Source organism: Poecilia reticulata, chromosome 11 (genome assembly GCF_904066995.2).
Source record: "Poecilia reticulata chromosome 11, P_reticulata-male-v2, whole genome shotgun sequence".
Taxonomy (NCBI): Eukaryota; Metazoa; Chordata; class Actinopteri; order Cyprinodontiformes; family Poeciliidae; genus Poecilia; species Poecilia reticulata.
The window spans coordinates 2,216,927-2,231,050 of record NC_088840.1 but is presented as its reverse complement, the minus strand read 5'-3'; the positions used below and the strand labels follow the sequence as shown (position 1 = coordinate 2,231,050).

The 14,124-nt window shown below is 38.3% G+C and overlaps 1 protein-coding gene and 1 long non-coding RNA gene across 3 annotated transcripts in view; one reads left to right on the top strand and one right to left on the bottom strand.

The window, feature by feature from the left end:
• The window catches only part of LOC103472129 (retinoic acid receptor beta), a 195,378-nt gene that overhangs the window by 97,847 nt on the left and 83,407 nt on the right, over positions 1 to 14,124 (top strand). The window contains exon 1 of one of the 2 annotated variants that reach the window (XM_081612783.1): positions 5,566 to 6,324. The exons of the other annotated variant lie outside the window; for it this stretch is intronic. Within the exon in view, the coding sequence (XP_081468909.1) occupies positions 6,168 to 6,324 (157 nt within the window). The 5' untranslated portion in view covers positions 5,566 to 6,167. Of the gene's footprint in view, positions 1 to 5,565; positions 6,325 to 14,124 lie in introns of those variants that run through there. 2 annotated transcript variants of the gene reach the window in all.
• Positions 3,701 to 9,354, bottom strand: LOC145553789 (uncharacterized). The gene is made up of 2 exons (XR_014089841.1): positions 6,608 to 9,354; positions 3,701 to 6,528 (listed from the first exon to the last, which is right to left on the bottom strand). It is a non-coding gene; the product is annotated as an uncharacterized LOC145553789 (long non-coding RNA).

Here is a 14,124-nt window from a genome sequence, read left to right as displayed (position 1 = left end):
ATGCAGTCAAAAGCTCTGCCTCACCTGCCTGTGTGCATGTTGGTCATGTGGTTTATGTTCAGTGATAGTGAAGCAGCAGGATTGTGGGATGTTTAACTGAAGCAGAGCAGCAATAGGCAATGTGGCAACTTTTACATCTTATCTAAAAACATACAAATTTGATAAACATCGATTATCAGTTGTAACAGCAGCACTAATATCAGATATTGATATCAGCCCAAATTTTCATATAATTTCATCTCTAATTATTATCATTGTCATTTTTATGTCATTAAACATTGAAGAGCAGGAGCCAGTTGCAGGAAGCAGGCTGGTGATCAAAATGACTTCACTCAAAAAAAGAAATTCAAAAACTAAAATCCAGTGGAAATTCAAAGTACGAAATCACAAGAGGAGCAGAAGGAAACAGGCTGGTGGGGATAAGAACGGGAGCTGACCAAGAGCTGGCAGACTGCTGGACAGATGACAGCAGGCTGCAGCTGTGAGGGAAGACCTGGAACTGAAGCTGAACTGAGGAAATGGGAGAAATGGCTGACAGAACACAGAGAAACGTGGAGCAAATTAGAAATACACAGTTAATACTAAAGCCCAGAATACAAGCACCAGGACTGTTAAGAGAACGAGGAATAAAGGAATGAACTGAATATGAAAAAATCCTAAAATAAGTCAAAACAAAAAGTTTACTTTCCGAAAATTATTACATTTTATGCATATATTCAAACTCCAGTTTATGAACTTAGATATTGGATTAAAGCATATCCACTAATCTGAATTTACTTAATAATGAGATCAACAACCTATATCAAAGTATGCATGTGTTAGGCCAGCTTCAGTTCATCAGACAAAATGGGCCAAAAACGAAGAACCTCACTGATATGATGGTAACAGGAAACATGCTGAAAATATTAATATGTAAGTTAAATATTAGAGACAAATCAAACATCAACCAGGAACCGATTTTTCTCCAGCACTGTGATAAATACAGCTGCAATGTAGTTGGAGAGTCCAGAAATACACGGTTCAGAGTTCAGACAAAAACACTGGTAAGTAAAGACTGCCTGGGCCAGCGGCTGTCTGAGCAGCTCTGTGTGTGATTGGCTGGCAGCGCCAGACTCCTCCCACCCTCTGGCAATGCTGGAGAACTCTGAGAGTTTCTTAGCCCAGGTGATGGGTGATGATGTCGTGGCTTTTAAAGCTTCTGACTTACAGCTCACTGCATGAGGAAGAAGCCATTACTCCAAACACAGTCAAAACGTCTGTTCCACAGAGTAAAACAGCAGCACAGACACAAACCACAGCAGCACAGACACAAACCACAGCAGCACAGACACAAACCACAGCTGAAGTGTGGAGCTTTAATGACCTTCACTGCATACGGACGGAAAAGGAAGAAGTTTGCAACCATGAGATACCATCCCAATTATGAAGTACAATGATGCCGTGGGGATGTTTTACTGCAGGATGGATTGGTGCTCTCCACAAAACAGATTGAATTATGTTGAAATAACATATTTTAGTTGTATAGCTGTAAACAGATGAGCTCAAAATGTTTTGTGTTACCTGCTTGTGAGCTCTGTAATAAAAAGCAAATATAAATAAAGTATTTTTTTTACAACATTCATACACAGAGCAGACCAATGTGCATCTCTGGAATTCAAAGGAAAGGAAAACGAAAAATAAAGCCTCATGCAGACAGTTCACTAGTTAGAAAAATGTTTTCATTACTGATTTAACGGAACCAAGAGTTTCTGCACATTTCAGGTTTACAGACAGTTTGTTCCAGAGCAGAGGAGCATTGAAACTTAAACACTGCGTCATCTGGTTTGGTTCTGGGAATTCTGGGTAAGGAGGTCTCTGATGACGGGTCCACGTGGTTCATACCTCGCCCCCAACTCACAAATCTATTCCATCCCAAAACCATTTAATGCTTCTAAAACCAGCAACAGAATTTCACATTCTGTTAAGCTGCCTGTTTTTTTTTTTGTTTTGTTTTTTTTACAGAGATCAGTGAAGACATTGTTGCACTAATCTAACCTACTGAAAACAGACATTTACAATATGTAACAGATCCAAACCTGCAGTGAATGCAGAATTTATTCATGGCTTTTCACTTTTTCCACATTTTGCAGCTTCATTCAAAATTGTATTAAATGAATTTGTCCTCAAAACATTCTACACACAAGTACCACATTATATGACAATGTGGTACTTGTGTTCTTGTGGTACATTTATATAAGTATTCACACCTTTTACCAATGAAACTCAAAACTGAACTGTTTCCTCTGATCATCCTTGAGATGTTTCTGCAGGTAAAATGGAGCCGCCTGTGGTAAACTCAGTTGACTAGATTGATTTGGAAAGGATCACATCTGTCTATGTAAGGTCCCACAGTTGACCGTGCAGGTCAAAGGTCAAACACCAAGCATGAAATCAAAGTAATTGTCTGTAAACCTCATACACTGAATTGTCTTGAGGCGGAAATCCAGAGAAGAATCCAGAATCATTTCTGCTTCAGTGAGCTGAACGACCTCCATCGTTGGTCAGTGGAGAAACATGCTGAAACATAAATGTGGATAAAATGAAGAGCTCTGAATACTTTCCAGATCTGTATGAGATCAGACATTACAGAGTTTTTTTCTGTTTCTTCTATTATAAGCATTTTCTTATGATTGATTTTTATCAGTCTGATAAGAACTCATAAAAATATTCAACACATTAAAAAGTGAATTACGGTGGTTGGTGTAAATGTAAAATACATTATTATGGATGATTAACATTAATTCCATGCCCAACATTTCATAGTTCAATCTATACATTTATGACATTATTGCAACAATAAAAATTTAACGGGGAAAATAAGTTTGTGTGTGAGTACATTTGGAAGTGTAGCTTGTTTATATTTATTTATTTATTTATTTATTTATTTATTTATTTATTTATTTATTTATTTATTTATTTATTTATTTCTTGACATCTTATGTTTTCATGCCTGATTGATCTCCTTCATCAAAGTCCTCCCCTACAGGAAGCAGGAAGGCAGAATGTTTTATCTCCTGTCTTCAGGTTCCCACACTGAATCCCAAACACCAACCTGTTGGCATTAAACAAGGAAGGTCCTTCCTGCTGCCAAAGTTTAGAAGGTCTTCAGATTTTTCAGCCTTTATTCGTCCTTCCTGTATGGAGGAGAAACAACATAAACTGATCATATTAGTGTTTACACATTAATTTATGGGATTATTTAAAAGCCCTGATGAATCTTATCCCAACACTATGCAGATGAACACAGTCTAGTTAACATTTCCCCCCTTTTTTCATAAGACACTTGATGATGAGTAAGTTTAGGTTAAAACTGGAACTATCCAGAGAAATACTGTCTCCTCCTCTCTGCATTATTATTCTTCTCACCAGCAGCTCCAAACATATCTGCACTGCATATACCATATACTGCATAATGCATCACAGTCTCTGAAGGCAGCAGCGCGCTGCAAACTCCTTTCAGATTTCCAAACACTCATTAATATTACACAATGATCAATGTGAAAAAAAATCTTTTTATTCTGTTTTTGATGTGATTAAATTGTTATATTTTAAAGGCTTCAGGATTTTTCCCCTCCTCTTTTGTCTCTTAAAGTTTTCTTTGATGTAATGTTTCTGAAGTGCTCTTGATCACCATTGGCAGGAACGAAGCAACATCCTTCAGTTAAACGTTACGACCAGGATCTTTATTCGCTGAAAAATGTTTTAAATATTATAAAAACACTCTATGCGCATCGAACCAACTACTACACTTATTCACAAGATCCCTTCAGTATGTCAGTTTTGTATTCCTTTTCCGCCCATACATTTATAAGCAGAAACATAAAGAAGTCAGAGACAACATGGAGCTCCATGTCTCACCCAAGAACATGTGAACATTTTGAATTGGGAAGCTGAGGTTCCACCTCTGGTCTTCAACCTCTGAGATCACTTTTCTACAAGGCTGCTGTCCTGACCTGGTAAAAAGCAGCTCCTCGTTCCTCGCTGTACTTCTGGATCCCGCTTAATAACAAACCATTGGCTTCTGGAGGAGTGGACTCTGTCGAAGTTTTAAACAACTGGATCTGATTTTAACCAATCTCTAACATGTGGATGTGACTTATGCAATGCACCAGTTTGATCCTGAGGGAAACTGGCCTGAAATTTCCCAGGGTGTGGTGCATGTGCTGAGCCAACAGGGCCACAGTGTATTTGTTATCATAAAATAACTTAAACATTTCTTTTGCTTTGACTTTTAATGTCTCAATATTTGGAAGCGCGACCAACATAGACTGAATGGCTTCCTTAACAGGCAGACTAAAATGATGAAACAGAGCAGAAAATCAACGCCATCGCCAACCGATTCCTTCTGTTCACTAATTGGCCAGAATCTTGAGAAACCAAACTCAGTGGGACAAATCCCAAATGCTTCATGAGATAAAAACTGGTCCTAACAGTCCAGCCTTTCCCTTGGAGTTTGAGTCAGCGCTTACGAACACATAATCCATATACATTTCAATGGGAGAAGAAAACTCTGTGCATAAACATGTCACATGTATTAACAGTGTTTGTGTTCACTGTCTCTGTCCTCACACACAGCCATTTGGGCCAGAAGGGCATGCATGCTTGCCACACTTTTCAGATTTTTACTTTGAAAAACAATTTTAATACAATATCTCATTTTTGTTCCACTTTGCAGATCTATTCTAATTTATCTTGGTTTACCATAAAATCTATAAAATACGTTGAAATCTTCAGTTGTAACGCAACATGGGTCAAAGTTCACAGGGTGAAAATACTTGTGTAAAATCAGAACATGGTGCATCACAGTGCATGTTGCTGGTGGCTCAACTTCCAGACAGAACATGATGATAATCCTCAGTTTTACAGCATTCAGGAACTCAAGACAAAAAAAATAAATAAAAATAATATTTGACTTTCTAATTACCAGCCAGATGAACAGATCAACAAAAAACAAGCCAGTTGCAACCTTTGGTTTATTGACTGATGCACTTGCATATTTCTTTACTGTACAGAAAACAAACGACAAATTATAACTGTCACCAATAATAGTTAGTTGATTAATCAACTAATTAGTTTATTTGTTTATTTATCAAAAGACCAATGTAAGAATGTAAGTGAATAAGCTGTTTCCTGTAAATTTACTTTATCAGAAAATTATTATAAATTTGACATCAAATTATTTTCCAAGAACATGTCATTTTGCGATTATTTATTTACAATTTCCTGTATATTAAATGTTTTCCCTTTTTTAAGCATTAAATGTTTAGGAACTCTTTTCTGCGCGAAGCAGACAAACAGGAAACAGACAGAAGAAAGAAAGAAAAAAACCGCACAGAAACGTTCTGGTGGTTTGGTATGAATTCCAAAAACATGGTTTCATATTTTGGAAGTCGCTCTGTTTTCCAAAACAGAAAATAAAATCTTTCTTCTTCCCCCATGCGCTTCTTCTCGCCGCCTTCCTCTGCGCTGCAGAGCTGCAGTGATGTCAGCCTGCCTGGGTCATTTGAAGGTCAGCAGCCTCGGAAGGGTTCACCCAAAGTTCACTCGCATACATTAGGCAATTCAATCTTTCATTCTCGGTGGCAAAACTAGTTGGAAATGAGCAGCACTGGTGGGACGGATAACCCATTCGTCATCGCGGAGGGGAACGGCTGCTTTTTAAACACCGTCCGTGATTATTTTCTGCTCTTAGAATAATAAAGAAGCTCCGCTCCGAGCAGGCGGCAGCGCGAGCGCTTCAGCCGAGAGCCGGGACGGGGCGACCCGCTGCGAACACGGCGGAGCGGCGCGGCGCGGCGCGGCGCGGCGCGGCGCGGCGCTGGCTATGGAGGAACCCCGGCCGAAGGTCCGCTGCAGCGCGCTGACTGCCCCCGGTGCCAGAGACCCGAGCAGGGGCATCTAGGACGAGCTGCGGGACCAACGTAATTCATGATTCCGCTGCGGGACGGAGGAGAAGAAGAGGAGAGAAATCCGCTGCGCCGAGAAGAAGAAGAAGAAGAAGAAGAGAGGGGGAGAAAAAAAGAGGAGGAGGAGGAGGAGGGGTGAAGAAGAGGAGTTTGATGGAGTTGTGTGCGCCTATGCCGGCGATTTTCCTGCAGAACGCACACGAGTGAGTGAACAAAGTGGTCATGTTTGACTGCATGGACATGCTGGCCGTGAGTCCCGGGCAGATGCTGGACTTCTACACGTCCAGCCCGTCGTCCTGCATGCTGCAGGAGAAAGCTCTGAAAGCCTGCATCAGCGGACTGGCGCACAGAGAGTGGCAGCACCGGCGGAGCGCACACTGTAGGTCCAACTTCTCATCCTGTCTTCCTGTTGCTGCTGTTGTTGCTTCTGTGACTTAAAGTGAGGGTGAGCGCTTAATGGTGGTTGTCCAGTGAACCCTGACTGAGTCATCCAGATGACCAACATGTTGCTGTTCAGGGCCTGTGACGGCAGAACCAGGGAATGCTTAAAAATCAAGTTGCTCTTTAGCTCATTTCCAACCCCCTAAAAAAAGAAAAACGAAAAAAAAACCCTCAGTTTATAACTAAACTCACTAAGAGTCATAAGAGCAACATTAACTTACTTGTCGGGGGAAAGTTTAGCATGTTGCAGAGAGGAACTCTAAGTCATTTTTCAATAAATCCCCGGCAGCGGAAGCAGCTTCCTCCCAGCCGCTGATGGATGTCTGGTCTCGGATGAGCTGATCTGTGAGAGCTGCATGCTGGCTGCAGGAATGCAGAGAGTAAACACGTCCAGAGGCCGGGCCTGCGCGCATGGCGGGGGGTGGGGGTGGAGGTGGGGGGCGACCTGCGCCCCCTGACACTGATTTAGATAAATGACGCCGCGGACTCCTCAACAAGATTAGTGGCCTGTTATCGGAACAGGAATTGGACAAGGATGATCGACGGGCGGCCGCTTGTTGCTTGGATGCGTCAAGGCCAGTGACATTTTAGGGGGAAACGGGATTTTTCTATTAAAACGCTTCTGAAACATTTCTATTTAGCTACATTTTGAATAAATTAAAAAACGTAGAGGCGATGCAGTTATTTTAGGAGAAAACACGACAATATGTGATATGAATCCCAGCGTCATGCTGACGATATCATTGCGCTTCAGAAGCACTGTGCGGTGTTTACTCTGGGCTGACCGCCGCTGCTTCTGGTTTGGGATTTATCCCCATCAGATGCCGACTGGCCTCTGGCCGTCATTCCTCCACCAGCCTCCACCCAGGGGGCTCTGCTGCGGAGGGGCTGCTTATCTGCGCTGGGAAAGTGCAAAAGTTCCTGCTGCGACCTTTAACCCGCAGAGGTTAAAGGTCAGGCTCAGAGGATGAGCAGTGAGCCCCTTGGAAATAGGTGCGAGTGCTCTGGTGACGCTGTCTTCGGTTTAAATTTGACTTTATTTTAACAATAAAATTAAATCATAAAAAAAACCGTTGAAAAAACAGAAAATCCAAAAAATAATTGTGGGCAGAAAAATAGGAAAGAAAATGTATATATGATATAAATACCTCAGCAGAAAAGACATTTTTTGGACCTTTGAAAATAACCTGATCTCCACGCAGACTGCTCTGCTCCGTGGTTTTTCTTCTTCTCCATCTTACAGCCGTTTGAGCTCTTGGTTCAGGTTGGAGTCTCCTGTCTGGTCTTTGGAAATGATTGAATGCATGCGTTTTGTTTTTAATGTTTTATATTTATCTATTTATTTTTTACATGGTTTGCCAAATTTCATGTTGAATCAAATATAAACATTTTGAAGTGGTAGACGTATTCATATATTTTGAAGTCTGCATTATGGTTGCAGTGTTTTGTGTGTGTGTGTGTGTGTGTGTGTATTACCCACAGTAATTCAGTGATTAGTAAGGAGCACAATGTTTGAATGGAAAGAATGACCTTTACTCCCAAATTAAATGTTTTAAGAGATTTTAGTTTTCTATTTGTGGTTTTCAGATGATTCCATTTTGTCACATTTTCATTTTTATTTCCTGCGTAGATTGTTAGAGTGTGAGAGGCCATTCTCTCCTAGCAGAGGAGGATTACTTTTCGACATTACGCCTTATTTAACTGTTTTAGAGATTTAAATCATTTTTCCACAGATCTTTTAGTCATTTATTAATTTTGCAATTTATACTTCAAAGCTAAGTATTACTGTTATTTTACTGTTCTCTATGGAAACATTTTTAGAGTTCGTGTCTTGCAAATGCATATTATATTTAGATTTTTTTTAGGATGTAAACTATTATCACTGCAGTTATTTCCTCCTAATCTAACAGAACCATAAATTTCACAAATACTCCTACATAGTGAAAATACGTAGCGGTGGCTGGACGCTGTTCAGACATTCGTACACATTGAGATAAATCTATTAGTTTCTCTTTTAGTTTCTAAAATAAATATGCTGACATTTATTATTTTATATCTTATTTTTTTTAAACACTAATTATAAAAATGAAACAATTATTTTCAAAGAGTGAGAAATAAAATTCAGATATTTTTGGAAAGATTTTTCTTTTTACACAAGGCATTTCTGTATGCAAGAAAACAGTTCAGAAAAAATGTTTGTGGAAAAAATTTATTGTAAAATTTTAGTTAAAGATAAATTCATGACTTCTTTCAGCAGTAAAGCCGTTACTTTAAACACTGACTGACATGTCAGCATTTGACGGAACAATATTTTTTTCCAGCGGAGCCAGGGTTACTTATTGTGGAAAAATACATTTTAACAATAATAAATAAAATCGCAATTAAAAATAACCACTGTGGCATCCTTCCCTTTAACTGTGAACCCTACCAGTTTGGATAAAATAGAACCAACATTCTTTCTATTTCATTTCTCCTACAATCTGATTGGATCACAAAGTGAAGCCTATGTTGCCATGCAGACCAGTTAGCACAACATTCAGTTACAGTTCTATAGTGACTCTATATTAGTTCCATCCTTCATTCCTAAACCTGTGCAACACACCCATCAGCTTATCTGTTTAATTAGTGACTCGTCTTTTTTCACTTATTTCCACAGGTTTGTAAAGGCAGGACTCAGGAAGAGCTAAATAGGACAGAAGGAGACGCCGCTGCTCTATTTCTTAAAAGACAAAAGCTCAGTTGGTCCCTTTAAGCCCTGCTTTGACCCACTGACCTGTCCGACTGGAGAACATTAAACTCCGTCTTGTTCTGTTGGAGTACGTTCTGTTTTTATCCAGGACTCAGATTGAGAAGCCTCTCAGGGTCACAGGATTGTTGGTTTCTTCGTTTATTTATTAGGGATAATGGAATCCTCCTGGGTGTTAATTAGCAGTCTGACAACAAGCCCACCATTAATGCATTTCCTCATCCAGTTTGGATGTTAATTAAGAATGATCAAGGACCTCCTTAACGTAGATGAAATGGGCTTTGTGGGCTGAAGAATGGCTGCGTCTGATGCTCACACCGTAGCTAGGAGGATGAACGTGATTTAATTGCATCAAAATACACCTAAAGATAACGCTAAATAAATCAGAGCAGCGCTGTCTGTGATGCTGCATGGGGATGAGTATAGTACAAGTGATGGGATAATTGGAGCTTTTTTTTTTTGTCTTGGAGGCTTAAGCGTCTCTGATGTGGACATGAGAGACCATTAGCACAGCTTGCTCACCAGGCTAATTTAGTGGGTGTGTGAAATGAAAGGCGAACAGGGAGAAATAAAAGTCGTGTTCTGCGGTGAAATGAAACGAGAGCTGTCTGGTGCTGGCCGTGTTTAATCAACATGATTAGGATGGCGTTGGGGTCCCACCAGGGTTATTTACTGATACTGCGTATCACATCTAGATTCCAGCCTTTTATTGTATATCAAACACCAACAGGCTTTAGATGAATGCATGTCTTCTAAGTTCAGAACAATCACAGAGATTCATCTATGAGCTTCTTGCTGCTTTTCATGTTACAGAAACCTTAAATAATAGCCCAGTGTGACCTTCTCCTTTACTTTAACAGGGCTGCCTGGATTGTTAATGTTCCTGCTTTCAAAAGGCAGGTTTTGATATGGATTCAAGCCCAGGGCATCCTTACAATGATAGTGGCACAAACACGCACAAAAAAAACAAAAACAAACATCTGTCAATTAAGCACCAAACAACAACATCTGTGTCACTTTGTTTTCACGCCTAGTTACTGCGGAATGTAAAAAAAAAAAAAAAAAAAATAAATATATATATATATATATATATATATATATATATATATATATATATATATAGTATCGGGCCGATACTTCTATATATATAAAGTATCGAGCCGAAATCTTTATTGAGTGTTTCTGGGGCACCCATAAAACTGACGCATGATGGATTACTTCTCTCGGCCCACTGGGGGTTCATTTTTGCTACATGAACGATTTGAATGGACATTGGAAAATACTATTGTGTTCTACGTGTGCTAACAGGAATTAGCCTATCAGTGAAGCTTTTCAAAATAGCATCTGAAAGCTAAATGTGTAGCAGCTAACGCTAATGTCAGCGTAAACTTACAGTCCACATTTCTAAAGACGTTCCATGAATGATTAGAATTTAATGAAACTCTTTAAAGATGAATGGATAGAATAACATATTGATCCAATCTGATGGTTGAAGAACCTGAATTACAGCCCAAAACAATAAACATCTTTGTTGCTGAGCTACATTTCTTCTATGATCAAGCAGCAAAAATGTTTTTTGAACTGTTGATGTATAATTTTTGATTAAAATGTGATTAATTAATTACAGACCCATGATGAACTCAATTAAAAATGTTAAATCTCTAAAAACTTTCTTAATCTTCTACGCAATTTTAATCTTGATTAATCATATTTTGATTTCATGAAAACAATATTTTCATTTAAATGGATTTTAGTGGATGACTGAATCAAACAATAGATTCAGTCATTGTTTGACTGAATCTATTGTTCAGTCAAACAATATATATATATATATATATATATATATATATATATATATATATATATATATATATATATATATATATATATATATATATATATATAATGTATATATAATATTTATATACTATATATATATATATATATATATATATATAAATAAACAAACAGCAAAAACATAAAGTACTTTATTTTTCTGAAATTTAGTCATTTGACAGAACACTGAGGAGTCCCAGCAATCAATAGAGTGGAGAAGGAAAGTAGGCGAAACCAGAATTATCAGTGTATGCATAAGCACATACATTGTCAAGTCGAATGCTATCATAATTAAGAAAAGTGAAGAAAAATCATCCCTCACTGACACCACTGAGAACCAAAATATGAAATTAGATTTTCTACTGTACCTTCTCTCTAGCTTAGAGAAGTTGTTCTTTCAGCTGACATTCCTTTAAGGCCACAGACACCAGTGGACTCTAAAGAATCAACTTCATTTCAGCAGTCGGATTCTTGTTTCACCATTTGAACTTCCTGGTCACCTCTATGAAAACACCTGAGGTGCTTTGACCTGATGACTGGCTGCAGAGTGGATTCAGGTTTAACCCTGATGTTGCAGTTGCTGCTGACTTGCTGTGGTGTTAATCTGTGGCTCAGACCTTGAATCTGATAACTGAATGCTGGTAAATTTTTTAACCTGAACAACTTGTCAGGTTTTCTCCTTCAGGTAAATCTTGACTGGAATTGAGTGAAACTGATGTGAACATTGTTTTTAATTTTATTTCCTGGACAAAGCCAATGAATGTATCATTAACTCTGTGCACTCAGACTTTCTTTCCCATAGAAGTGGCCAGTGTCTTGTGTTTTTTACATTTGCCTTCTGTCTTCTTAAATCCCCAGTCGGTCATGGCAAACAGACTCTCACAAGGAGTTGTATTGACCGAATATTTTCTATTTTTGACAATTGTTTTTGAAAATTGGTGATGAAAAAATCTGAAAGCCATCTGCCATTTTTGACAGATTACAATTCACACAGCTGACCACTTGGTGCAGATGTGCAAACATTCTCAACTTTACACATAGAGTGCATCACAGAGGTCACTAAATCAATCAATGAATCAAAAAAAATAAAAATAAAGAAAATCCCATCTGAGTAAATTCTCTGACCTGAAGTCAATGCATGTCGCTATCCAGGCGTGTTGAAGAGTGATGGCCTGGAAGGTTTGAAGCATTTCTGGTCAGGATGACCAATGCTGCAGGATTTCCTCCTGCTGAAGCAAAGACTGTCAGGGATTAGGCAATCCCACATTCAGAGCATAATGATGCCTTCAATTGGAGAAATGTTCCCTGATTTTAAAACTTTAGCTGAAATGGCACTTGTAATTCCAGATTCCAAAACAACATGGAAACCATGAAACATTTGGTTACACACACACACGTTGTGCAATTCAGGTCCATACAGACCAGGAGGAAGTTGTGAGACAGCCGGTGAATCATTCATAATTCAAGTGCAATCATTTAATTTTATTGTTTATTTGCAGTTACTGAGGAGTCAATGGATTTTCTCACTGCGGATGTCTATTGGCACCATGTGGATTCTCTGTTCAGCGTGTTGAATATCAATTAAACCAAATGAAAATGAAAAGCACTTGAAAGTGGCATTATTTATCATTTAAAAAATTGATGGGTAAAAATAGATTATGACAAGATATTATTGACCCAATCAAAATGATCAGTGAGTGTCACTCACACTCATACTGGTTCCTGCTTCCTGTTAAGAAGAAGTAGTTCCTGACCACTGCCACCACATGCTCACTCTAGACCAGTGTTTCTCAACCTTTTTTGGGCCAGCGTCCCCCCCCAGCCCTTATCCAGGTCCCTCACCGCCCCCCACCAAAGAATTTGTAGGCTACTTTGCACTGACTATTATTTTATTATTAATATTACTATCACTATTGTAGATGTTTTGATTGTTATGCTTGTTTCTGTATTTATCATCTAAAATAATTTCCCAGAGAACAAAAAAGTCATGGGAATAGAAATTATTTTCACAGGTGTCTATGAAAAATGTAATGAACATTCAAGTTAAAATCAGTAGGCCTAACAGCAGCCAATCAGAGTGGAAAAAAATATTATTATTATTTGCCATTTTCTAGTTGTTAAATATTCCACAAAATGACCAGATAAAAGATGTTCAACATGCCAGTTTAAACTTTGAACTATTTGCAAAACAACTGAGCTCTGCAACATTAAAACATGGATAGAACTGTAACTACATTAATCATAACTCTTCTTCTCTTCAGTGTTTGTCAGTTTCTGGTGGTGCAGCTCTGTGCTGCCTTCAGGAGAATGGGACATCAGAGTATCATCCATAAAATTTCACCCACATGGCATTTACTGTGCAAACCAGAGCTTTCAGTGGAAAAACTAAAGTTCCAGATCCTTTTAATGCCATACAAATATGAGACAGAAACATGGATTATATCTTTATATAGACCTGTCTATTGATTATAGATTAATAGTTTTACTAGACAGAAATTACAAAGAACAAATCTGGTTCTTGATCAAATCCTAATGAGTCAAATTCAAAGTGTCATGGAGTCACTGAACACTACCATGACATTAACACTGACATGAACAATAATATTGAAGAAATAAATATATAAAATCTAATTAAAAACATAAATAAGTGATCAGTTCTTTACTGTTAAGGTCTGTAAGATATATTTATTCTCAGTATGGTCTCAACAAACCCGACATTTCAACAATATTATTTTATCTTTTATCTGGAAATAGTGTCTGTTTATTCTTGCCATACAGTCCTCTGTATTAATTATTGCTCAAAAGGTCTTGCCATACCAGTTTATTCGTCTGTATTTACTTTGGTTTCTTAGTTTATTCTTGCATTTTGTTATTCATTCATTTCCATTTAGTTTCCTTTGATTAATATTATCCTCTCTTGGTTTATTACTATGTCCACTTTAGTTTCTTTCCAGTTGCTAGATTTATTTTATTGTTTATTGACCATCAATAATCTTCACTCATCACCTGCTGCGCCGCCTAATCATCATGTTTCACATGTGTTGATTTTTCACTGTTCAAAGTCGGATTCTCTGTTTTTATGCCATAATTCACATCTAGTTCGTCGCTCCGTTTTATGTCCCGCTTCTCCTGTTTAAGAGTTTTGCGCAATATGCA